This window comes from Nomascus leucogenys, chromosome 7b (assembly GCF_006542625.1).
Source record: "Nomascus leucogenys isolate Asia chromosome 7b, Asia_NLE_v1, whole genome shotgun sequence".
Taxonomy (NCBI): Eukaryota; Metazoa; Chordata; class Mammalia; order Primates; family Hylobatidae; genus Nomascus; species Nomascus leucogenys.
Genome location: NC_044387.1, coordinates 105,632,785 through 105,657,854, shown reverse-complemented (window position 1 = coordinate 105,657,854; position 25,070 = coordinate 105,632,785). Strand labels below are relative to the sequence as shown.

At 38.4% G+C, this 25,070-nt stretch overlaps 2 protein-coding genes across 6 annotated transcripts in view; one reads left to right on the top strand and one right to left on the bottom strand.

Annotated features, from left to right (window-relative positions):
• The window catches only part of ANKRD37 (ankyrin repeat domain 37), a 29,658-nt gene that overhangs the window by 750 nt on the left and 3,838 nt on the right, over positions 1-25,070 (bottom strand). Inside the window, exons 1-3 of one of the 4 annotated variants that reach the window (XM_030816395.1) lie at positions 20,784-20,981; positions 18,660-18,766; positions 13,869-14,002 (exon numbers count right to left, since the gene is read on the bottom strand). In XM_030816395.1, coding sequence (XP_030672255.1) covers positions 13,869-13,963 — 95 coding nt within the window. In that variant the 5' untranslated portion in view covers positions 13,964-14,002; positions 18,660-18,766; positions 20,784-20,981. Of the gene's footprint in view, positions 1-13,868; positions 14,003-18,659; positions 18,883-20,783; positions 20,982-25,070 lie in introns of those variants that run through there. The other 3 variants (XM_030816396.1, XM_030816394.1, XM_030816397.1) reach the window with 3 other exon arrangements.
• Positions 4-25,041, top strand: UFSP2 (UFM1 specific peptidase 2). 2 transcript variants are annotated; one of them, XM_004088573.3, is made up of 12 exons: positions 4-78; positions 3,377-3,455; positions 7,437-7,620; positions 7,702-7,768; positions 10,420-10,577; positions 10,933-11,125; positions 12,412-12,558; positions 17,798-17,962; positions 18,172-18,296; positions 20,361-20,437; positions 21,741-21,865; positions 24,875-25,041. In XM_004088573.3, the coding sequence occupies exons 1-12, from the start codon at positions 76-78 to the stop codon at positions 24,959-24,961; spliced, it is 1,410 nt and encodes a 469-aa protein (XP_004088621.1). In that variant the 5' UTR covers positions 4-75; the 3' UTR covers positions 24,962-25,041. The 2 variants fall into 2 exon arrangements, with proteins under 2 accessions (XP_004088621.1, XP_030672253.1); XM_030816393.1 differs by lacking the exons at positions 4-78; positions 3,377-3,455 and having other exon boundaries at positions 7,072-7,620.

The following is a 25,070-nucleotide window of genomic DNA, read 5'->3' as shown; positions in this document are numbered from 1 at the left end:
GTGACGCCACTTCAGGGCCCGCCCCCAGAGACTTTGGGCAGGCGTCAGCGCTGGTGTCACCGCCACGTCGCGGATATGGTGAGTATCTCTGCTCGTCATCGACCCCTGTTTTTCCCCGAACTTTGGCAGCCGCCACGAGCGGGCTCCACAGCGCCTGAAAGGAGCTGGCCCTGCCGGGGCCCGAGATGGCAGCTGCGAGCTGCGTGGGTTGGGCGGCCTTCCAGTTCCCCTGTCTCAGCGCTGGGCCGGAGGGAAAGTGCCCCACACAAGTGTGCACCCCGCCTCGGCCACCTTGGACACGCACCCCCTGCTACTCCTCTGTGTGAGAGCATTTTGAGAGACTTTTCGGCGTTTTTGAAGCCTTGCAAGAAGGGCTTAACCTGGGAAAGACAGGCGCAATTTTCTTCTAATATTATATTCCCCTAGTTCCCGTGGTGTTTCCCTCCCCTGGTTTCTCTCCTGTCTCATTGCTCAGCAAGGTTCTCCAGTCCCTATCCTAAATGGTGGTGCTCTTCAGGGATGCTTTACACCCTGTGCGTTCTCCTAAAATTTTCTAAGTTAGACCTTTTTTCCGAGCTCCAGACCCACAAATCTGCTAACCGTGCCTCCACTTGGATAGCTCATATGTATTTCAAACTCAGCAGGTTCCAAACTGAGCATTTCCACCTCCCCACACCCCACAGCTGCTCTTCCTCCAGGAACCCGCAACTCTGTTAATGGCATCACCATACATCCTGTTGTGCCTGCCCAAAACCTGGAAATCATCCTTGACATCTCCCTCTTGTCAACTCCCCGACATGCAGTCAATAATCAAGTCCTATAGATGCTACTTCTAAATGTCTGTCTGTTGTCACTGCCTCCACTCTTACCATCCTTGGCCTTGAGATCTAACCATCTGGAGTAGTCATCTAAGTGGTCTTTTAAGCAGATCTTCACTCATCGATGCCCCTGCGTGGAATGGGCTGTTGCAGCTTCACTCACCCTTCAGATCTCAGCTTCAGTATTACTTCTTCAGAGGGTATCTCAGCTAATTCGGAAGCCTAGGAAGACTAGTGCTTTCATGAATGATGTCTTATGGAATCTTCATAACAACCCTGGGAAGTTGTGTATTTTTCCAGTTTTACAGAAGAGAAACAGACAAGTGATTAGTTAAATTGTTTAAAATTATACAGTACGTAGCAGAGTTAAAATTTGCTCTTTCCTGTCTAACTTTTATCTTCAGTATCTATAAATATTTTTTATTTAAGTGGGTACATACTAGTTTGTATGGTAGTATTCTTTAACTGACTTCTTATTAATAGCTATTTAAGTGGTTTCCATTTATTTTTCTGTGATGAACAACAGTAGAATAAATGGACAACCTTGAAGCTAAATTTGTCCTGAACTTTCTTGTTTCCTTAGAATAAATTCCCACAAGTAGAATTGGGACAAAAGGTATATGATCTTTCAACAGATTACAATTTTAGAATAAATAAAAACAGTGACCCTTATAGAAATGTGACAAAGGATTTGTAAAATGAGAAAAATTGTATTGGTACCTATTTAATACTGTTCTGAGGATTGGAGTGAGTATGTATGTTTAGCATAGTGCTTTTTACATGTTTTTGTTTTATTTTATTTTATTTTTTGGAGACAAGATCTTGCTCTGTTGCTCAGGCAGGAGTGCAGTGGTGTGATCATGGCTCACTGCAGCATTGACCTCCCGGGCCCAAGCAGTCCTCCCACCTGAACCTCCCGAGTAGGTGGGACTACAGGTGCAGGCCACCACACTCAGCTAAAGTTTTTTTTTTTTTTTTTTTTTTTGTAGAGATGGGCGTCTTCCTATGTTGCCCAGTCTGGTCTCTAACTCCTGGGCCCAAAGTGATCCTCCTGCCTCCGCCTCCAAAAGTGTTGGGATCACAGGCGTAAGCCACTGCACCCTGCCTGCCTGCCTTTTGCATTTGAAGAGCTCAGTAAATGTTAGTACTTACTCATTTATTTCAAAATAGGGGTCTTGGTGTGTACTGTGGTTCTTCAGCCTGTTTGAGAGAGATGTTTTGAGAATCTGATGAAATTTTTGAAACCTCTTCCCAAAAGAGATCTCCCCCTCTTTCTCCCTTCCTGTCTCTTTCTCTCGTGTGTGTGTGTGTGTGTGTGTGTGTGTGTATGTATATATGTATGAATGTGTATCTGTGTGTATATATGTATACATACACAATGATCCATGTCATTTGTCATATATCAACTACCTGAAACAGCACATGGATCCAAGTTCAGAACTGATCAGTTCCATTTTGCGAGTGCTCTTTTCCCTTTATAAGTTGTAAGCATTGTCCTGTGCCTTTTACTTTTCAGCAAAAACATGATTTTTTTATGGCTGTATGATATTCATATTTTTTTTAACCAATCTCCTGTTGTTGGCAGTTAGGTTAATATCCATATACCCGAATCTTTGTGTGTTTTTCAGATTTTTTTTAGACTAAGTCTAAGATTCTAACTGCGTATCACTAGATCAAGCTTATGAATATGAATCTTTGATTCTTACTGCCATATTCTCTGAAGAATTCCACCAGTTGATATCCCACCCTCAGTATGAGTTTCCTCTCATTGTCTTGACTCCCTGGTATTATACTAGCTTCAGTGCCTTGTCACATTCTTAAACTAGTTCTTTACTGTTGATGTTTTATCGTCATTGTTAAACCTGTCAAGATTATAATTTAGAAAGATTGTCTTAAAGCAGTAGTTCTCAACCGTTCACATTAGAATCACTGGCATGGGGGCATAGGGTACTTTTAAATATCCCTGTGCCAGCTGGGCGCGGTGGCTCACGCCTGCAATCCCAGCACTTTGGGAGGCCGAGACGGGCGGATCACTTGAGGCCAGGAGTTCAAGTCCAACCTGGCCAATATTCTGAGATCTCGTCTTTACTAAAAATACAAAAATTAGCCAGGAGTGGTGGTGCATGCCTGTAATCGCAGCTACACGGGAGGCTGAGGCAGAAGAATCTCTTAAACCCAGGAGGCAGAGGTTGCAGTGAGCTGAGATTGTGCCACTGCATTCCAGCCTGGGTGACAGAGTGAGACCCTGTCTCAAAAAAAAAAAAAAATCCCTCTGCCTAGGCCTTAGACCAATTAATCAGAATCTCTGGGGGTACAGCCCAGGCATCAGTATTTCAAGCTCCCCAGGTGATTTCAGTATAGAACAAAGGTTGAGAACCCCTGATTTAAAATTTTGGGGTTGCTTTTTTGTTTTTTCCATAAAACAAGGAATTAACTCATGAAATAATTTGAAGAATCAAGGTTAATTAATGTCTTACCACTAAACTCAGTTAGATTCTAATTTATATGAAAATGAGTTTGTTTTGTTTTACAAGGGAGTTTGTCTTTATTTGTTCTAGGTGATTTCAGAAAGTATGGATATACTTTTCAGAATAAGAGGAGGCCTTGATTTGGCTTTTCAGCTAGCTACTCCTAATGGTAGGTCTTCTGAAAAATTCTTTTTTATTAGAAAATTGATAGTGAAATATACTGAGATTATTTCCACTTTGCAAATGAAACAGAGAGAGAGGACGAACTAAGATTATATTGTTAGTAAGTACAGTAAATGGGACTTACACTTAGACACTGTGTTCCAGCACACCCACCAGCCCATGGCGCACCTCTGTGCAAATTAGAAAAAGATGTTCCCTTAAGAAACTTTACTCCCCTCTTCATTAATTGTCACAATAAATGTAAATATCTACAATGAGCACATTGTAAATGTGCATCGAGAATTGTACATTACAGACTTGCAATTGTATATATAATCTTGAGTCTCCAGAACCTACTCTCTTAAATACTACAGTATATGGGGATGAGTACAAGAACTCTATGGAAGAAAAATCAACAGGGTTTATATGAAGCAAATTCTAGGATGTCTTCCTGTTGCTGACTTGAACTACAGCCACAAACTGAGATAAAGAACATCTCAGAGGAGGAATGGGATGGGCTGTGTTTGAGATTTGTTTCATTTGATGCCAGTGGAAGGTCAAGTACAGATTCCCAACAGGCATTTGGCTGAGTCAGAAATTTAGAAGAGTGTGGTCAAAGTTGGAGCTAGAGAATGTAATGTCTCTGAAGGGTGATAGTTAACACCCTCATTATAAATGAAATCACTCATGAAAAGTACAGTTAGTGGTGCCAGAAGCCACAGAGCAGTTCAGAAAGATCAGGAATTAAAAGTACTGTATTAGTCTGTTTTGCATCTTTCTAAAGGAATACCTGAGACTGGGTAATTTATAAAGAAGAGGTTGATTTGGCTCACAGTTCTGCAGACTGTACAAAAAGCATGGTGCCAGCATCTGCTTCTGGTGAGGCTCAGGAAACTTTCAATCATGGTGGAAGGCAAAGGAAGGGGCAGTGTATCACATGGCAAAAGAATGAGCAAAAGAGAGGGGAGGAGGTGCCAGGATCTTTTAAAGAATCAGCTCTTTTGTGAACTGATAGGAGAACTCACTCTTACTACTGTGAGGATGGCACCAAGCCATTCATGAGGGATCATGATTCAAACACCTCCCACCAGGCCCCACTTCAAACATTGGGGATCACATTTCAACATGAAATTTGGAGGGGACAGACATCTAAACTGTATCAGATACCAGCATTCCTTGAAGGAGATTGCAGCTGGCCATCCTTTACTAGTCCCGTGGAAGGGTGGGAGAGGGTGCAGAATATTCTTTTCCACCCATTCCTTCAACTAATAAATTGTTCTCAGTTTTGGTCCACATTTGAATCCCTACCATCAGACTACATTAAACTACACTTCTGAGACAGAGGCCCAGGCATCAGTAAGCTTTCTAGGTAATTCTGATGTGCCATTAAGATGAGAACCATTTTACAAGAACTAAATCACTCATTTTCAGGCCTACGTTACTAGTAGAGTGTAGTTGTTTCCTAAAAAGTTACTTTATGGATAAAACCTTACGTTTCACAACTTGATATAAACTGAAAACATACTTTACTATAATCTTATTCCAAAGTAGAATTAATCCATTAATCAGTAGATAATCCAATAATCAAATGTAAACAAGGACTACAGATACTTTTTACCTAGTAATTAATATAGTTGAACTTGTCTTCTGACTTGATTGTATTCCTCTTCCTTTATCGAACTCTGTCAACACTCAACAAAGGGACTCTCATTAATGAGAAAATATAGAGAATGGACATGCTTAACTTTAAAGGCTTCACAATTTTTTTTAGGTAACTTTACCAAATAGTCCTTTAGGGATAAACAGAAGCTAATTTAAGAATTATGGGCCGGGCGTGGTGGCTCACGCTTGTAATCCCAGCACTTTGGGAGGCCGAGGCGGGCGGATCACAAGGTCAGGAGATCGAAACCCCGTCTCTACTAAAAATACAAAAAAAAAAAAAAATTAGCTGAGCGTGGTGGCGGGCACCTGTAGTCCCAGCTACTTGGAGAGGCTGAGGCAGGAGAATGGCGTGAACCCGGGAGACGGAGCTTGCAGTGAGCCGAGATCGCGCCACTGCACTCCAGCCTGGGTGACAGAGCGAGACTCTGTCTCAAAAAAAAAAAAAAGAATTATGTTTGTCTTTTGTAGTGCAACTGAAAATCTTTAAATTCTGCTTTCTGAAACATACCAAAATATTTTAATATCTGATTTGTTATGAGTAATTTCTACAATAGCTCCAAAGTATTTATTTATCTAGATAACCAGTGTGGTCATTATTTATTTATTTATTTTTTAAATACTCTTTCAGCAGAATCAGGTCATTGAATAAGTATTTACAAGGTTAAACAGGCTTAGGATTTAGGAATGTAAGGCTAAGATGAGTATTTAAAGATTGTCTCCTTTGACTATATCTTCTTATATTGTTTTGACTTTGGAAACATAAAAATGTTTCCAAATTGAATGTGTCGAATATTCAAAAATATTAAAATACTCTAATTTTTTGAATATTCAAACATATTTTTTAAAAAGTCTATTAAAAGGAAATCCTTGAAAATAAAAACAAACTAAAGCAAATATATTGGTGACATAACCATACAGAGGAAAAAAACCAACTGTGACTTTAGAACACAGAGCTTTGATTATATAGGCGTAGTGGGATGTAGTCCAAAGAGAAAAAGAACTAAGACATTTAAATTTCGCTCAATAGTTTTATTGCTATAAGTAATACATTATTTTAATAGTAGTTGGAATCCTTCTACATTACTGATGGGAATATAAAGTGGTGCAGCTGCTGAAAACAGCTTGGCAGTTCCTGAAAGTGTGAAATAGAGAGTTGCCACGTGATTCAGAAATTCTATTCTAGGTGATCACCCAAGAGAATTGAAAACACATCCACACAGAAACTGAACTTACACGTAAATGTTCATGGCAGCATATACGTGACAGCCAAAAAGTCAAATGTATATCAATTTATGAATGAATAACAAAATTGGTGTATCCACAATGGAATATTATCCTGCCATAGAAAGGAATGAAGTACTGGTTCATGCTACAGTGCAGATGAAACATTAAGCTGAGTGAAAGAAGCCAGACACAAAAAGCCCTGTAATGTGTGATTCCACTTATGTGAAATGTCCACAATAGGCAAATCCATAAAGAAAAAAGTAGGTTAATAATTGCTATGGGTGGTATGCTGAAATTCTTTTCATTTTGCAAAGGAAGCTGGGTGAGAGATAAAAACTGTAAGATCATATAGTTAGTAAGTGGATTGAATGGGATTTAAACTTGGATATTGTGTTCCAGCACCCCCACCAGGCCATGGGGTACCATGTGCAAGTTAGAGAAGATGTAGGAGGGCTGGGCGTGGTGGCTCACGCCTGTAATCCCAGCACTTTGGGAGGCTGAGACGGGCAGATCACGAGGTCAGGAGATCGAGACCATCCTGGCTAACATGATGAAACACCGTCTCTACCAAAAATACAAAAATTAGCCGGGTGTGATGGTGGGAGTCTGTAGTCCCAGCTACTTGGGAGGTTGAGACAGGAGGATGGCGTGAACCCGGGAGGTGGAGCTTGCATTGAGCCTAGTTCACACCACTGCACTCCAGCCTGGGCGACAGAGTGAGACTCCGTCTCAAAAAAAAAAAAAAAGATGTGGGAGGTAAATGAAAAAATTTTCAATTAGAGAAAAGTAGGGGGAATGAGAAATGACTGCTGGTAGGTACAGGGTTTCTTTTTGGAGTGATGAAAATGTTCTAGAATTAGTGATGATTATAAAACCTTTATGAATACACTAAAAGCCCTAAATTGTTTACTTTAAAAGAATGAATCTTATGGTCTGTGAATTTTGTCTCAATTTTTTAAAAAGATAGGCAAAAAGTTTTAAAATAATTATTGAATATGGGGAATGGGTATTGAGAGTTTTACTATGCTCTACTTTTGTGTATGTTTGGAACCACATATGTTGAAAAATTTGTTTTTCTTCTATTTATATTCTTTTAATTTAGAAATTTTTCTCAAGAAGGCACTGAAACATGTGTTGAGTGACCTGTCAACCAAGCTTTCTTCAAATGCCCTTGTGTTCAGAATTTGCCACAGTTCAGTGTATATATGGCCTAGCAGTGACATAAACACCATTCCTGGAGAACTGACTGATGCTTCTGCTTGTAAGAACATACTGCGCTTTATTCAGTGAGTACGTTTGAAGATTTCTAGAAATGTTTTCAAAACATGATTTCATATTATAAATGTCTTTGTGTATTAAAAATTTAGATTTGAGCCGGAAGAAGATATAAAACGAAAATTCATGAGAAAGAAGGACAAAAAGTTATCTGACATGGTAAGCAAACCATTTGTCTTCTGTACTGATAAAAATGTTAAATCTTTGAATTTGGAACTGAGTACAATCTTAGAAATAATTTAATCTAACCCTCTTATCATAGGTCAGAATTTTGATGTCCAAAAAGATGAAATGACTTGCCAAAAGTTGTATGTTTGTCTTACATATCTAAGTTTTTGTCTCATTATAATACATAAACTCAAAAGCTTTTTTATAATGCTTTCTTTGCTCCCACAAAAATAAAACAGCCTAAATACATTTATAAATTACTTAAATTAAATCGAGGCATTCTGAATCATGACAAAGTGACACATTGTGCCACATAAGACAAATAGTAAACGGTTTATTTTTCTTCATACTGTTCTTGGTTCTGTTGTTTTTGTGTGTGTGTGTGTGTGTGTGTGTGTGTGTGTGTGTGTGTGTGTGTGTGTGTTTTGTTTTGTTTTTTTGTTTTTTTTTTTCTTTTGAGATGGAGTTTCACTCTTTTCGCCCAGGCTGGAGTGCAGTGGCACGATCTTGGCTCACTGCAACTTCCGCCTCCCGGGTTCAAGTGATTCTCCTGCCTCAGCCTCCTAAGTAGCTGGGATTACAGGGGCCCGCCACCACACCCAGCTAATTTTTGTATTTTTAGTAGAGATGGGATTTCACCACGTTGGCCGGGATGGTCTCAAACTCCTAACCTCAGGTGATCCACCTGCCTCAGGCTCCCAAAGTGCTGGGATTACAGGTGTGAGCCACCGCGCCTGGCTGGTTCTGTTGGTTTTTGAACTGATACTACTGAGTACCTGCCATGTGCCACAAACTTTAACAGATGTTGAAGATAGAAAATGGAGATGCTTCTTCAAGGCACGAAATTGTATGAAGTTAATATGACTACAGTGTTTCCAGGCTAGTAGAGGAAGAATGGGTGGACATAAGGCTGGAGAGGTGGGCATGGGCCTCTTTAGAAGAGGCCTAACTAAACCACTAGCTATGGAAATAGAGAAGAGGGATTGGATATAAGAGATATTTAGGGATACAATGGATTCTGCTTGGAAACTAACTGGCAAGATCAGTTTCTTGTGTGGGTAAAGATGGAAGGTGAGGAGGACACGAGGTTGGTTTGGGCCATGTTTAAGACCTCAGTAAGATGTACAGATGAGCTGTTAGATTTACAGATGTAGAATGCACAAAATAATTGTGGGCTGGATACAATGATTTGAAATTACCAGTAGTTGGAGCTTGACATTTTGAGGGGTACAGGTGAGTTCTTTTTAAGACTGTTCCTCCTTTTGGATTTGTTTTATGCTTCCTTGTTATTAGTTAGGTCATGCATTATTGGCAGGAATATCACAGAAGTGATGTTGTGTCCTCAGCACATTGTATGAAAGAGAAACAGTTATGAGTCTGTTCCTATTATTGGTGAGGTTAACTTCACTTAAGATGGTATCCACCAGTTTTCTCCATGGTAAAGGTACTATTTTTTCCCTTATAATTAGTATCTTGTGGGAAGAAACTACATATGTATCTTACTTTAGTCCTCATCAGATTTTGACCCACCACTTTTAGCATCCATTGATAATTTTTGCCAGAATCCAATATTAATCTGGTGATTACAAAGCGGTGATTTTTCTAAATCTGTCATTTCCTTTTGTATTATCTGCCACAGATTCTTATTTTATGCAGTGGTTTGTAATCTGGTACTATCATTAGTTATTTTGATGCTCACATTTTCCAAGATTTGGCCAATAGAAGTTTCTTCAAGCTGGCTCCAGTGCCTTTCTAACATTGTAATTTTGGGCACTTCCTACTTTTTTCCATCAGATGTTCCAGGTGCAACATGTGCTTTCTCTGTTCTAGCTGGGGAATCAGTCATTTTTCCATGGGCACACACTTTTATACATTTATACACACACACACACATACATATAACACGTTCATTTTTATCTATGTAAATCGCATTGATACCTCCAATTCCACTTCAACCCTAGAGTGCTTGACCTTTTCCCAGTGAGAAGTCTGACTCCCAGGATCCTCAGTATTTTGCGAAATTTGTTTAGTGTAAATTTCAGAATTGTTCATACCCCTGTAAAAATCAAACCTACAAAGTAGAGTTCAGTATTTGTTTATAGTTATTTATGTATTAGACCAGGGCTGTATAGTTAAATGTTTAAAAGTTCCTTTGGTTTGTGGTTATTTTATGTTCATTTGATTTTTTAAACATTTTAAATCAGTACAGAAGTGGAGAGAATCATGTAACGAACCCCAGTGAACCTATGCATGGCTTTAATGTTTATCAACACGTGGCCAGTCTGATTTCATCTTTACTTCTTAATCCCTCTCCCCACATTATTTTGAAGCAGAAAGTAATTTCTTTTTAAAATAATATTTTTTCCGCTTTTAATCTTTTGACTGTAGTACAGCTTTATACACTATGCTTTGAAAGTCCCTTTTACTGGCTGGTCTGAGGGTAGTGAGTTATCTCAGTTGACCATTCACAGCCAGTTACAGATTGAACTCCTTGTTCTCTTCTCTTTCCCCCTTTTCACTACTGTACTGGACTAGTCTCAATTTTTTTTCTTAATAAAAAATACATTTTTGAAAAGTCTTTTTACTTTTTATATTTAGTGTTTAATGCACTACAAGTTGACTATTATTGTTTATCTATATAGCATCAAATAGTAAATATAGATCTTATGCTGGAAATGTCAACCTCCCTGGCAGCTGTAACGCCCATCATTGAAAGGGAAAGCGGAGGACACCATTATGTTAATATGACTTTACCTGTCGATGCAGTTATATCTGTTGCTCCAGAAGAAACATGGGGAAAGTAAGTATTTTTATAGTACCACTGCCACATTTGAATGAGGGCCCTTCCCCAAACCCATGTTTATATATCCTGTAGGCATACCTAAGGTGTGATTTTCTCCTTGTTTGTTATTATCTGAGAGCATCTATTAATTAAATGGTTATTTAGAGGAAGTAGGGTAGCATGCTAAAACCTGGAGGATTTCCCTTTATCCACAAAGAGCAAATACACAGTTTCTTTTATAATGTGTAATCCAGACTTCCTTTAACAAACCTGGTCCAATCAAGGTTTTTACTATATTAAGGATATATTAGCTCTGTACTTTATTGTAGCCACTATAACTTTTGTTAATGCACTTATATATTTCCCCCCACAGAGTTCGTAAACTCCTAGTTGATGCAATTCATAATCAACTAACTGACATGGAAAAATGTATTTTGAAATATATGAAAGGAACATCTATTGTGGTCCCTGAACCACTGCACTTTTTATTACCAGGGAAAAAAAATCTTGTAACAATTTCATATCCTTCAGGAATACCAGATGGCCAGCTGCAGGCCTATAGGAAGGTAAAACCAGTTCATTTATTCTTAGAAAAAACAATAATGACTGTCATTCATTTTGTATTTAATTATATATTTCCACTAAATGGAAGGTATTTTGTGATTTAACTTAAAAGTGTGGAATTTAGACTATTCATTTTACACATTATTTAATTTCTGTTCTCATGAAACTTTAAGTAGTATTAATGAAAAAACGTTATGTTGAACCTGTATGTAACATTTTAATTTTAAATGCTCGGTGCGGTTCATATATTCTGTGATATTTTAATATTTTTCCATAATGAAATATAGAAGTGAAAAGGTGCTTTTACATGCCTAAAGTAGCTGGTGTTAACAAATTTCTACAACTTCCCAATTTGTGAAAGAGACAAGATTACAGTTAGGGAAGGAAAATGATAACTTACGCTAATTCTGAACAGGATTTATGGTAATACTCCACAAGTAAGTTTATTTGGGCTTTATTAGAGGAATTTTGGAGAAAACATGACCAGCATTCAAAGTAGTGAGATTTACTCATGACTGGTTTTGGATTACATCTTTTTGATACGTGGACTTGCTTAGAACCTATCAAATTAGACCATGGAGCATCTTCCTAATTTCTGTCCTTAGGGAGAGATATAATACGCTGACCCTCTGTATGTGGAGGTGACTTGGTTTGTAGAACCAATAGCTACAGGAGCTGATCTTTTCAAACCACTAGAGTACAAGATATGATAAAGAACATGTCGAACTTTTTAAAGTAGCTATTACATGCTTTTATATAGTTGGGAAAATACACGTTTTAAACATATATGTGTATTTGTTTTCCTGCCATATTGGTTGGTTTTAGACCACTAACTTCTACTCTGTAGTTTCATCACTACCACTTACAATATAAAATATTTGTAAGGCACTCGACACAATTTTTTAAAATACTTTGATATAATTATTGTTAATTATAATTTACTCATTTACAAGGCTCTTTCAAAACCAGTCTTTAGCCTGGATGTATTTTAACAGACTATGTTATAATAAATAATTATTTAAAAATTAGTTCTCTTACTCTGACAATTTATATTCATTTTTCTCTGTCCCTTCCAGTTTCTCCCCAGATACAGATGTAAACGAAAATAAATCTTACTTGGTTTTAGTTCAGTTTTCACCATCTTTGATGTTAGTGAATTAAACCATAAGCGTTTGGAAACTTTTATAACCTATATATTAAAAGACTGTTTAATAACATCTTTATTTATTGACTAGGAATCTAAATCACCAACATTTTTTCTTTTTCTGTTGATTCTGATTTATTTTAGGAGTTACATGATCTCTTCAATTTGCCTCATGACAGACCCTATTTCAAAAGGTCTAATGCTTATCACTTTCCAGATGAGCCATACAAAGATGGTTACATTAGAAATCCACATACTTATCTTAATCCACCTAACATGGAGACTGGTATGGTGAGTTTAACTAATTATTTATGGGAGTCACTTGATCAGTAATGTTATTAGTTGTTTTTTGTTGGTACCCAGTAGAAGACTTGATTCATTATATATTCATTCCTAAAACATGATTTATCACCCATCTCTGTTAACAGACATTGCTTAAGATAGCAGTAATTAAAAAATGGTCTAGAAAAGTTAGTTACCACAGTTATCTGACTAAAATTCTCTTATTTCTTTAAAGGCTTGTCCTATTTTTTCATTCTGAACCTGAGAAATCATGCTAATTAAGGGCATAGTCTACCCAAACCACACGGTAGGATAAGTCTGTTTTTTTTTTTTTTTTTTTTTTTTGAGACGAGTCTCGCTCTGTCGCTCAGACCGTAGTGCAATGGTGTGATCTCAGCTCACTGCCACCTCCGCCTCCTGGGTTCAAGCAATTCTCCTGCCTCAGTCTCCTGAGCAGCTGGGGTTACAGGCACCTGCCACCACACCTGGCTAATTTTTGTATTTTTAGTAGAGACAGAGTTTCACCATGTTGGCCAGTAGCTGGGGTTACAGGCACCTGCCACCACACCTGGCTAATTTTTGTATTTTTAGTACAGACAGGGTTTCACCATGTTGGCCAGGCTAGTCTTGAACTCCTGACCTCAAGTGATCCGCCATGTAGGCCTCCCAAAGTGCTGGGATTACAGGCATGAGCCACCATGCCCAGCCACTGTAGGATAAGTCTAACGAGGAACTAGACTTATTTTCTATGTAACATATACCCGGTTGCCAGGGATAGATCCTCCCTAAAGGTAGCTCAAATAAGAGTGAATTGGCGGAGGGTGGTGGAAGGGTTACTTTAAGGATACATGGAGGCCAGTGAGAAAGGACCTTATAGGCATCCAAGATTAGGAATACCAGTAGAGCCGGGCCTCTTAGAAACAGCAGCCCTGTGACTGGCAGGTGTCTTCAGTCTCTCTCAAGGACTCCGTGGATACCTTGGCAGCATTGCTGTTGCTTTCTGTGTATGCTTGTGATCCTAACTGGCCTGTTCTTAACTTCTACTCCGTTTTCTCCGCCTCATACCCTCTGTATCCTCACTGTTTCAGCTTGTGTGTCACTTTTTCCTGTTCTTCCTCAGCTGCCCAGTGTATGCCTCATTCCAACTGTATTTCCTGCTCCTGGCTGCCTGGCTAACTCTGCACCTCTCAGTTCAGATTCCCAAGAGAAAGAAAACTTGGCCATCATATGGTGGCATTTATTAATACCTTCTGAGCATCCAGGAGACTTTTGAGGAAATCTTAAAAATTAAAAAAATGAATATATGATACAGTACGTACCCTAGACGAGTTAGGGGCCCACTTGTGGTCTTGGTCATTAGAGTGTTCAGGGCAGCAGATCCATCTGCAAAAGCTGTGGGCCGACCAGCTTCCATAGAAAGTTCCTCACAGAAAGAACAGTTCCTTAGAAGAACCTGGACACACAGAAGGTATTGAATGAATACTGATTGCTTTTTGACAATAAAATAGGTTCATTATATCTGTATTACAAGGTCGTAAGAAAAATATATACGTATTTATCATGTAATATTTGATATGTACATATAACATATATGCAAATTGTAAAGCACAGTGGGGAAATGAATACCAGGGAGCTCCTACCTAATTTAAGAAGCAAAACTTTACCAGTCTGTGCTGTTTCCCTACCACTTCTCTGCCTCCTCGACACAGTTCCAAGAGGAGCTATTATGGGTTTTGTGTTCATCATTTCCTTCCTTTTTAAAAAGTAGTTTCAGCGTATGTGTTACATATTAATCTCAGCAATGTCACTTTTAGTATTGCATAGTTTTGAGTTTTATAAAAATGGTATCATTCTGTACGTAGTCTCTGCAGCTTGCTTTTTCACTCAATAGTACATATCAAACATTTATCTCTGGTATTTTGTCTAACCATAATTCAGTTATCTTTATGATTTTTTCCAAGGTTTTTTGCTGTTTAGACAATGAACATTCCTGTACCTCTCGATATATACGTGCAACACTTGTTAACATTTTGCTGTATCTGCTTCATTTCTCCCTTTTTCCCTTCTGAACCATTTCAAGGAAAATTATAGATATATTATTTACCCTTAAATACTTTAGCACAAATCTCTCAACAATACAGATTTGCATTCATGAAATAAACTCAGTTTGGTTATGACTCATTATTTTTTATTCCCCTCTGGATTCCATTTGCTAATATTTTACGATTTTTGCATCTATGTTCGTGAATGATACTGGCTTATAATTTTCTTCTCTCATACTGTTCTTATTTTTTTTATTAGTGATACACTGGTTTACTGAATTAGTTAGGTTAATGTTCCTTTTTTAGTTTTTTAGAGAAGTTTATATAAGAGTGGTATGATCTTTCCTTGGTCATTTGGTAAAATTTGCCTGTAAGACAATTTGGGCCTAGCATTTTTTTGTGAGAAGATTTTTAGTAACCAGTTTAGTTTTGGTAACAGCTTTAGGACTTTTTGATTTTTATAAGTTATTTACCTAGGTTTTAGTATATCTTGTAGTCATAATATTTTCTTTTTCATTCTTCTTATCATTTTTATGCCTTGTGTCTTTTTTAAAAAAAACTTTTGGCTTTGTTGGCCCCCTCTATTATAACTTCTGTATTTGATTTTATTAATTTTTGCTCTTTACTTTCTTTGGTTTATTGTCATTCTAATAACTTAAGTTGAACATATTAGCTTATTGCTAATATTTCTTTTTTTTTTTTTTTTTTTTTTTTTTTTTGAGATGGAGTCTTGCTCTGTCGCCCAGGCTAGAGTGCAGTGGCACAATCTCGGCTCACTGCAAGCTCCGCCTCCTGGGTTCCAGCGATTATCCTCCCTCAGCCTCCCAAGTAGCTGGGACTACAGGAGCGTGCTACCACGCCCGGCTCATTTTTGTATTTTTTAGTAGAGATGGGGTTTCACTGTATTGGCCAGGCTGGTCTCAAACTCCTGACCTAGTGATCTGCCTGCGTCAGCCTCCCAAAGTACTGGGATTACAGGCGTGAGCCACTGCACTTGGCCTAATCTTTCCCTTTTTTTTGAGATGGAGTCTTGCTCGGTTGCCCAGGCTAGAGTGCGGTGGCATGATTTCCGCTCACTGCAACCTCTGCCTCCCTGGTTCAGGCAATTCTCCTGCCTCAGCCTCCCCAGTAGCTGGGATTACTGGCACTGGCCATACGCCTGGCTAATTTTTGTATTTTTAGTAGAGACGGGGTTTCATCATGCTGGCCAGGCTGGTCTCGAACTCCTGACTTTAGGTGATCTACCCACTCGGCCTCCCAAAGTGCTGGGATTACAGGCATGAGCCACCGTGCCTGGCCAACTTTCTTATTTTCTAATGTAAGGTTTTAAATTTCAAGCAAAGCACTGCTTTTAGTATATCTTATAGGTTTAATTTGAAGGATTTTAGTTTTGTTTACTTCTAAGTATTTTTATATTTTTCTATTATGGTTTTTCTTTTGTCCATGTATTGTTTAGAAGTGTTAATGTCCAAATATGTCAGAATTTATTTTCCTTTTTTCTTTTTCTTCTTGTTTTAACTGGTTTCTGACTTGCCTCCTGTTCAGAAAGAATTCTAAGTGAAACTAACTCTGAAATTTATTGAAACTTGTATTTGTTCCCCAAAAAACAATAACATACTTGATGGCTTAAAACTACAGAAATGTATTGTCTCTGGAGTTCTGAAAGTAGTATCACTGGGCTAACATCACAATGTCAGCAGGGCCACCTTTCCTCCATAGGCTCTTGGGGAGAATCCATTCCTTAATCTGATGGCTGCCAGCATCCTTTGGTTTGTGGCCCCATCATTCTGATCTCTGCCTCCTCGGTCACATTACCCTCTCCTCCTATGCCCCTTTCTTTTCAGAATATATGTGATTGCATTTAGGGCCCACTAGGATCCAGGATAACCTCCCCATCTTAAGATCCTTAATCACATCTAGTAATACCTTTGCTTTTTTCTTTTACTTTTTGGCACAGAGGGTGCATTCACAAGTTCCAGGGATTAGGACATATATACCTTTTGGGAGCCACTTTTCAGCCTGCCACAATGGTCAAGTTATAAATTTTTCTATCTGTGCTTGGGCAGAATATATATTCTCTAATTGTTGGGTGAGGGTTGGTTCTATCTTGCCCCTATCTCTTCTCACCTAATTTTTAAAAAATATCATCGGTTTGGAACCAGGCATGGTGGTGTGTAACTGTAATCCCAGCTACTCAGGAGGCTGAGGCAGGAGGATCACTTGAGCCCAGAAGTTCAAGACCAACCTGAGCAACACAGCATGACCCAATCTCAAAAAAATAAAAAAAACCCAGTTCTTTAAAAAAAGATATATACATTCTTAGCATTATAAGTAAGAATTTATATGATATTAGCAATTTATTTATCTTTATTTTTTGACCCTTAATTTAGAGTCATCAAATAACATACCTGGGCTGTAATCATAGCAGGTTTATAAATTTATACACATTCTTCCTGTGTCCCATGATATGGACCCTTCATTTGTTTGTTCATTCCTTTATTCCTTCCTTCATTCATTCAGCATTTATTCAGCAGCATTTATATTAACCATGTGCCAGGCGTGTTGTAGAAGCTTGGGCCCAAAAATGGGTAAGACACAGTGTATGTACTCACTGAGCTCACATATTAGTGTAAGTAGGCAGGTATTTTTTAAATGATAAGTAATGTATCATTTAAAGTATATCAAGTAGTGATATACTTTGAAAAATAAAAACGTAAAGAGGACAGAGATGACAGGTGAGGCAGGGGGTGGGGTAGTGAGAGAATGAGTGGGCCGTTTGTAGACTGGATGGTCAGGGAAGACCTTTGACATCTAAATGGAGACCTGAGTGAAGTAAGAGTGCAAGCTGTACAATTAATTTGGGAAAAGAGAGTTCCAGGCCAAGAGAACCATGAGGCTCTGAGGTCATATTGCCCCTGGTATATGGGAACCGAAAGTAGAGGGAGCAATAGGGAAAAGTTTAGGAGATGAAATTGGAGAGGAGGCCAGAAGGTAGGTCCTGCTGGGCCCCGTGGTGAGGACTTTGAACCTCAAATAAAAAGCCAAGAAGGTATAATGTTAAACCATAGATCGGTGAAGCTATTTTTATAAGCAACTAAAGTAACAGTCTAACTCTTAAGAACATTAAACATAATTCAGGAGCATATATAGAGTATGTACTTCTATCCTAAGTTAATTATTTTACTGTGTTTCTTCTCTGTACATAGATTTATGTGGTCCAGGGCATATATGGCTATCATCATTATATGCAGGATCGGATAGATGACAATGGATGGGGCTGTGCTTATCGATCTCTGCAGACTATCTGCTCTTGGTTCAAACATCAGGGATACACAGAGAGGTCCATTCCAACACACAGAGAAATTCAGCAGGTACAGAACATACCGTTTTAAATTATAATCAACTGTACATTTCATTAGCCCTTAATATACCATTGATAATTTTTGTTACCTCATGGTGCACTTATTTCTGTTTTGAAGAAAAAAATAGTCTTGTACTGGTAATCAGGGAAAATGCCTTAAACATAGTTTTTAATAGCTGTCTTGTGTATGGATTTTTTTATATTTTTAAATACATAAAGGCTCTAGTCGATGCCGGTGACAAACCAGCAACATTTGTCGGATCACGGCAATGGATTGGATCTATTGAGGTACAGCTGGTACTAAACCAATTGATTGGTATAACTTCAAAAATACTGTTTGTCAGGTAAGGACACTTTAAGAAATTAGATAAATCATTTCAAAGTGACAGTGTATCATTTTAATTAAAATAGAAAAAATGATGTCTTCCCTTATTTCTTTTTACTCCTTCTTCCTTATTACTCATTGCTTTATAAATCTCATTTTTTAATCTTAATTTTTTTTCATTTTTCTTTTGGAAGGCTCTGATTTTATGAATAAACTTTCTGATGTAATGTGTACTTGTATTATTTAGGCCTAATTTTAGCCTAGAAGAGGAAAACTTAAAAATAATAACGTTGAATAAAGTCATAAAAATTATATTAAGTTTATGTTCTAATCTTTTAAAAAGTCTTAAAAGGAAAAACTCAAATGTTGATCTATGACTGACCTTTTTGTTTACCTCCTGCTCTTTTTCTTCCTAAAATGTTAATAATCCAGTAATGTGTCCAAATAATGTATTCATTTTGTCTTTTCCAGTGTATCTTAACCATAATTCTAATATTAAAATGAGAAAATATAATTATTTTCTATGTCCATAACTAGCTGACTCCTGATTGTATGAGCTTGTTTTAAAATACATTTTTCTAGCCAGGCACAGTGGCTCACGCCTATAATCCTAGCACTTTGGGAGGCCAAGGTGGGTGCATCCTCTGAGGTCAGGAGTTTGAGACCAGTCTGGCCAGCAGAGTGAAACCCTGTCTCTCCTAAAAATACAAAAAAAATTAGCTGGGTGTGGTGGCGCATGCCTGTAATCCCAGCTACTTGGGAGGCTGAGGCAGGAGAATCACTTGAACCCAGGAGGCGGAGGTTGCAGTGAGCCAAGATCACGCCACTGCACTCCAGCACAGGTGACAAAGCGAGACTCCCTTTCAAAAAAAAAAAAAAAAAATACATTTTCTAAAAAAAAAAAAAAAAGAAAACCCATGAAACAAATAAAGTACGTTTTCTATTGTTAATTATAGTAACATTGTCCTCACTGTATGATTGTATCTTTTATGTGTTAAAGATGTAATTTTATCCTTTCCCCAGTGGTTATGGAAATATCAGTGGTAAAAAATGACAGACTGGCTGGGCACAGTGGCTCATGCCTGTAATCCCAGCACTTTGGGAGGCCGAGGTGGGTGGATCACCTGAGGCTGGCAGTTTGACACCAGCCTGGCCAACATGGTGAAACCCTGTCTCTACTAAAAATACAAAAATGAGCCAGGCATGGTGGCACACGTCTGTAATCCCAGCTACTCGGGAGGCTGGGGAAGGAGAATCGCTTGAACCTGAGAGGCGGAGGTTGCAGTGAGCCGAGATGGCGCCACTACGCTCCAGCCTGGGCAACAGAGCGAGACTCTGTCTCAAAAAATAATAATAATAATAAACAATGACAGACTTAAGTAGTGAAGAACTTTTTTAAAAAGTTACGGTTTTGGTACATTAAAACATTATACGTTCCTCATTAAGCAAGAGCTAAGGTTTAGCAACACTGGGTACCTTCCCCCAAAAAATACCTCCCTTCATTAACCCATCTTTCTTTCTCTTCTCAAAAGTAAAAATTCTGAGATTCCCTAAAAATTGTATGTTTCACTTGAAAACATTTTGCAGTTTTCACATTGATTTCACAGACATGTATTTTAGGCCTAGACTCTCCTCTGTTATGTAGACAGGTCAGTGTTTTGGGTCCCAATTTAAAGATGAGGAAATACAGACTAAGAAGTCTACCAGCAAGAAGGCAAGAACCCAGGACTTACACTTATTCTTCTGATTAATCCATCCATAGGAACTCCCTGAGCACCAAGGTGACGTTTTAACTTCATGTTAAAAACCCAGGCCTCCTTTATGCAGTTCAAGAAGCAGAAAATCAAGGTCTTTTAGCTTCTTATCTGGCACTCTTGGTGGCCTTAAGTATTTTGAGTTTATGTTGCTTTAAATTGCACAGTTTAATTGCCCTCTCAGTTCCCTACCACTCAATTATTTTACATTTATGTGTTTTTTCAATAACACCCGAAAAAACAAGAATGTAGGAAACATTGTCTCCTAGCTCATTCTTTGACCTTAGTGTTGGAAGTAGTTCATCTGATAGAAAATGGTTTCTTTCTAGCCAAGGTTCAGAAATTGCCTCTCAAGGACGGGAACTGGCTAATCATTTCCAAAGTGAGGGAACTCCAGTTATGATCGGTAAGCTGTCTCAGACATCGTTTCTGGTAGAGTGAGTAGTATGTAAAAGCATTGATATAAATATGTAATATTGCATAAAATCAGTCATTTAAAAAATTTTGAAATTAACTTTCACACCATATGTATGGATCTCTGGATATTGAAAAACATTTCTAAAGTGGCTTAAAGGTTACAAAAAAGATTATAATAACCAGTGGAAGTAAAGGCTGAGAAATGGTAGCTATGTTCAAACATTTAAAGAGCTGAGAGCAGTGTTAAAAAGAGGAAATGGTCACTCAACTGGGCTTCATAAGTCATGACTCTGTCGTAACTTGGCTGGCTTTGTGACATTTTGCAAATTACTTACCTCTCTGGATTTTATTTGTAAAATAAGAAGATTGGATTAGCTGATCTAAAGATGCTTAATTCTGTGAAGAACAAGACCTGTCCTGTGATGACAGAAGGCAAGCTGAGACTAGTGTGTAAGAAATGGAGGTAGAAGCTGGGCGTAGTGGCTCACACCTGTAATCCTAGCACTTTGGGAGGCTGAGGCAGGAGGATAGCTTGCATCCAGGAATTCAAGACCAGCATGGGCCAGACCCCATCTCTACCAAAAAAAAAAAAATACACAAATTAGCTGGCATGGTAGTGTGAGCCTATAGTGCCAGCTACTCAGGAGACTGAGGTGGGAGGACTGCTTGAGCCCAGGAGGCTGCAGTGAGCCACTGCTCTCCAGCCTGGGTGACAAAAGTGAGACACTGTCTCAAAAAAAAAAAAAAAAAAAAAAAAGAAATGGAGGTAGGCTGATGTCAGCAAAATATCAGAAAGAACTTAATGAGTAGGCCGGGCCCAGTAGCTCACGCCTGTAATCCCAGCACTTTGGGAGGCTGAGGCGGGCGGATCACTTGAGGCCAAGAGTTCGAGACCAGCCTGGCCAACATGGGAAAACCCTGTCTCTACTAGAAATACAAAAATTAGCTGGGTGTGGTGGCATGCACCTGTAATCCCAACTACTTGGGATGCTGAAACAGGAGAATCGCTTGAGCCAGGAGGTGGAGGTTGCAGTGAGCCGGGATTGCCCACTGTACTCCAGCCTGGGTGGCAGAGCAAGACTGTGTCTCAAAAAAAAAAAAAAAAAGACTGGGTTTCACCGCATTAGCCAGGATGGTCTCGATATCCTGACCTCATGATCCACCCACCTCCCAAAGTGCTGGGATTACAGGTGTGAGCCACCACGCCCGGCCATAATCTGTCTTTTTAAATTGAATAGGCATTTGACATTTGTTTATGCCTTCATTCGTATTTCCTATTTTTTCTTCTATAGGGGGAGGAGTTTTGGCCCACACAATACTAGGAGTTGCATGGAATGAGATTACAGGGCAGATAAAGTTTCTGATTCTAGATCCACATTATACCGGTGCTGAAGACCTGCAAGTTATTTTGGAAAAGGTAAGTATCCATTTAACACAAATTGAGACACAAGGCAAAGAAGCTAGAAATGAAGGATCACAAACTGGCTGGTAACAGAAAGACAATAAGCTGAGGGCAGAGATCTCCTTGTGTGGAGGCCTTCTGAGGCTGTTGTAAGTAGCCCTCTCTGTATAGGGAATGTGCAAGAATAAAGCACATCGCAAAAGACAAAATTTAGATTTATAGAAACTTTCTCAGCTATTAAAATTAATAATAGGACACACACTCATAAATATATTCCTTTGGAGATTTTAGAGCTTTCACAAACAAATGTATCAAAGTTTATCAATGTCTTAGATGAGTAGAATATATAAACTTTTAAAATTTTAGAATTAACCAAAACATAGCTAAGCAGTATGCTAGACATTATGGAGGCTTGACTAATTTTAATTTATTTACATATAACCTAATCTCATCCTATAAAGGGTTTGAAGTTGATACATATTTAAGAGTATTTGTTCTTTCTTACAATAGCAGATAAAGGAGGTAAAAATTTGTTAATTCATAGGCAACTAATTCTCACATATGAAAACTCAGTACCAAGTCTTTAGGAGAAAGTATTGTAAAACATAATTAACTTGAATTTTAAGTAACATTTATATTCGTTACCAAATACATTGAAATTGCAGAGAATACATACAACCTTTTAAACTATAAACTAAAGATAAAATGTTTTAATATGTTAAAGAGTTTTAAGCCAGGCGTGGTAGCTCACACCTGTAATCCCAGCACTTTCGGAGGCTGAGGTGGGCAGATCACCTGAGATCAGGAATTCGAGACTAGCCTGGCCAACATGGTGAAACCCCATGTCTACTAAAAATGCAAAAATTAGCCAGGCGTGGTGGCGGGTGCCTATAATCCTGGCTATATGGGAGGCTGAGGCAGGGGAATCACTTGAACCCGGGAGGCAGAAGTTGCAGTGAGCCGAGATGGCGCCATTGCACTCCAGCCTGGGCGACAAGGGTGAAATTCCAGCTCAAAAAAAAAAAATGTTTTTAATGTGTGTAGTCCAACTCTCATATCCTGTTTACTGAAGTCTTTTGTTTATGATAAGGGTAAACTAATAGGATAGAAATGTGTTGTTACAGTTTTAAGTGTTTTCTTTTTCCTTGCTTTTCTCTTTCACAGCATTTGGAATTTGAAGTCTATAAAAGGTTTTTGACTGGTACACATATCTTACTGAATACAGTAGCAATATTCTTGTTCTGTAGCAAGGTGTTCATTCCATTCAATATTTATTAAAGTACCTAATAAGTGCCAGGCACCGTCCTAAGCACTAGTATTACACGAGGTTTTTAGGGAGCTAAAACCTTTAGGGTAGGACAGAGGAGAGTCCAAAAAGGACTCTCAAGAAAAAAAAAAAGGTATCTCAGGTGCTTCTACAAGGCTGATGCTGTAGCGGCACCCTGTAGAAACAGTGAAAGCTGCACTCCAGGTAGATCAGTGTGTCCAGAGCTAGACGAAGAGGTGAGGCTGGAAGGACACACCAAGCTCAGTCAAAAAGAGTGGTCTTTGTGAACCAGGCATTTAGATTTTTTCTTAAAGGCAGGGAGAAGTCTTAATTATTTTCATCATAAAATTTCTCTTTTCTGGTTGGCTCAAGGGGCTCTGCACTACATGGCATTATCTAGATAAGGTTTCTGAACAATTAGAGTAAGGGATTGTCCCTGATTCCTTTCTCTGAGAATTGCAATCTCCATCTTTGCTAGTTCTATTTCTATAGAACTTTTCAACAGCAGAAACCTCCCTGCTCTATTTGTATACACAAGAAAATGTGCAGCGAAGGTCCTGCCATGAGAACTATTGATTCACTTGACTCCAGGAACCCAGGAGGCCAGAGGAGAGTCCATCTCTGCCTGACCTCTGTGCCTTCTTGTGGTGCTTTCCTGTTTGAAGTTCCCATGCTGGTCATCTCACAGGAAAGAAGCATGTCCTATGCACTATGTCCCTATACAATCCCATTCTGACACCCTCTCTACCCATTTCTCCTTTAAAAAATCTGGATCTGGTTACCTGGACAAGGCCTTCATGTGTAAAAGGATCAAAAAAAAGGTTAAAACAGAATGAGCCTTTTTTCTATTTGTCTGTTAAGAAAACAGATTTTAGGACATTAATAAAGTTTTGCTGAAAAAATGAGATGATAAATAGAATGCTGGTTACCTAGGGAGAGTGGAGGATTACCTAGGACTGGTAGAGGATTTTTTACTTTTATCTTGTTTTTTGACAATGTGTATCTTATTTAGGAGGGAGTCAGACCGCTGCTTGTCACTCACTTCATGGTATTTTCAGAGTCTCAGACTCTCCTCGCAAGGATTTCTCAAAGCATTCCATTTGAGAATCATATAATACAGACCAGTTATTGGCTTTTCCTTTAAGTTTTCTTCTTTAATAAAATAACTCAGTGGCCCTAGAAGAAATCTGAGAAATTTTCATATTCTAAATGAGATTTTGCTTGAAAGTAATTTTCTCTGCTGGCAAAAAGGATTAATACTGACATGAAACATGGAAAGAAGAATTGAATAACACCTGGGATTTGAAAATGAAAGGGCACAGAATGCCAGGCAGGGGGCAAGCTGAGGTTTCTCACTACAGTACTTTAATCCTAAGATGCCACTGAATGGTCTCTTACAGTCCTTTATGGACTATTAAGAAAAACAGACTGCTAGTTCAACTGTCACATGCTATCAGTTCCAAGTGGTAAAACTATACATCTCAGAATCGGTAAAGTGTGATATCTGGAATAACAGTTATAAGTAAGTTTTTTTAAATGATTTTTATGATGAATTATATAGAATTAAAAGTTCAAAAACCTACCTTAAAGGGTAAGATAAGTTACTTTTCTGTGCTAGTAGGAATTCAAATCCTTGAATGATAAAGCCATTTAGAGTCTTATTCCAAGGTCCTGCTGACAGAGCCTGATGTCACGATTTCCATGACATAATGTTATAACTTTGTAAAAGGCTTTCCTTTCCCTTCTCCTCTGTCCAGGGCTGGTGTGGATGGAAGGGCCCAGACTTTTGGAACAAGGATGCATACTATAACTTATGTCTTCCTCAGCGACCAAATATGATTTAAAATATCTTGGACTCAAAGACTGCAGTAGAGTAGTATTATAAATTTGTGAATAAAGAATCAGTTTAATTTTTCACATTAAATCCTGGTTCTAGTTTGACGGTTTAAATTA

Excerpts from the sequence above, each read along its gene's own strand:
- UFSP2 (XM_030816393.1), top strand. The coding sequence starts at position 7,337 with ATGGGTATTGAGAGTTTTACTATGCTCTACTTTTGTGTATGTTTGGAA. Across the intron at positions 7,621-7,701 it reads AACATACTGCGCTTTATTCA|ATTTGAGCCGGAAGAAGATA; the intron begins GTGAGTACGTTT and ends TTAAAAATTTAG. Across the intron at positions 12,559-17,797 it reads CTAACATGGAGACTGGTATG|ATTTATGTGGTCCAGGGCAT; the intron begins GTGAGTTTAACT and ends CTCTGTACATAG.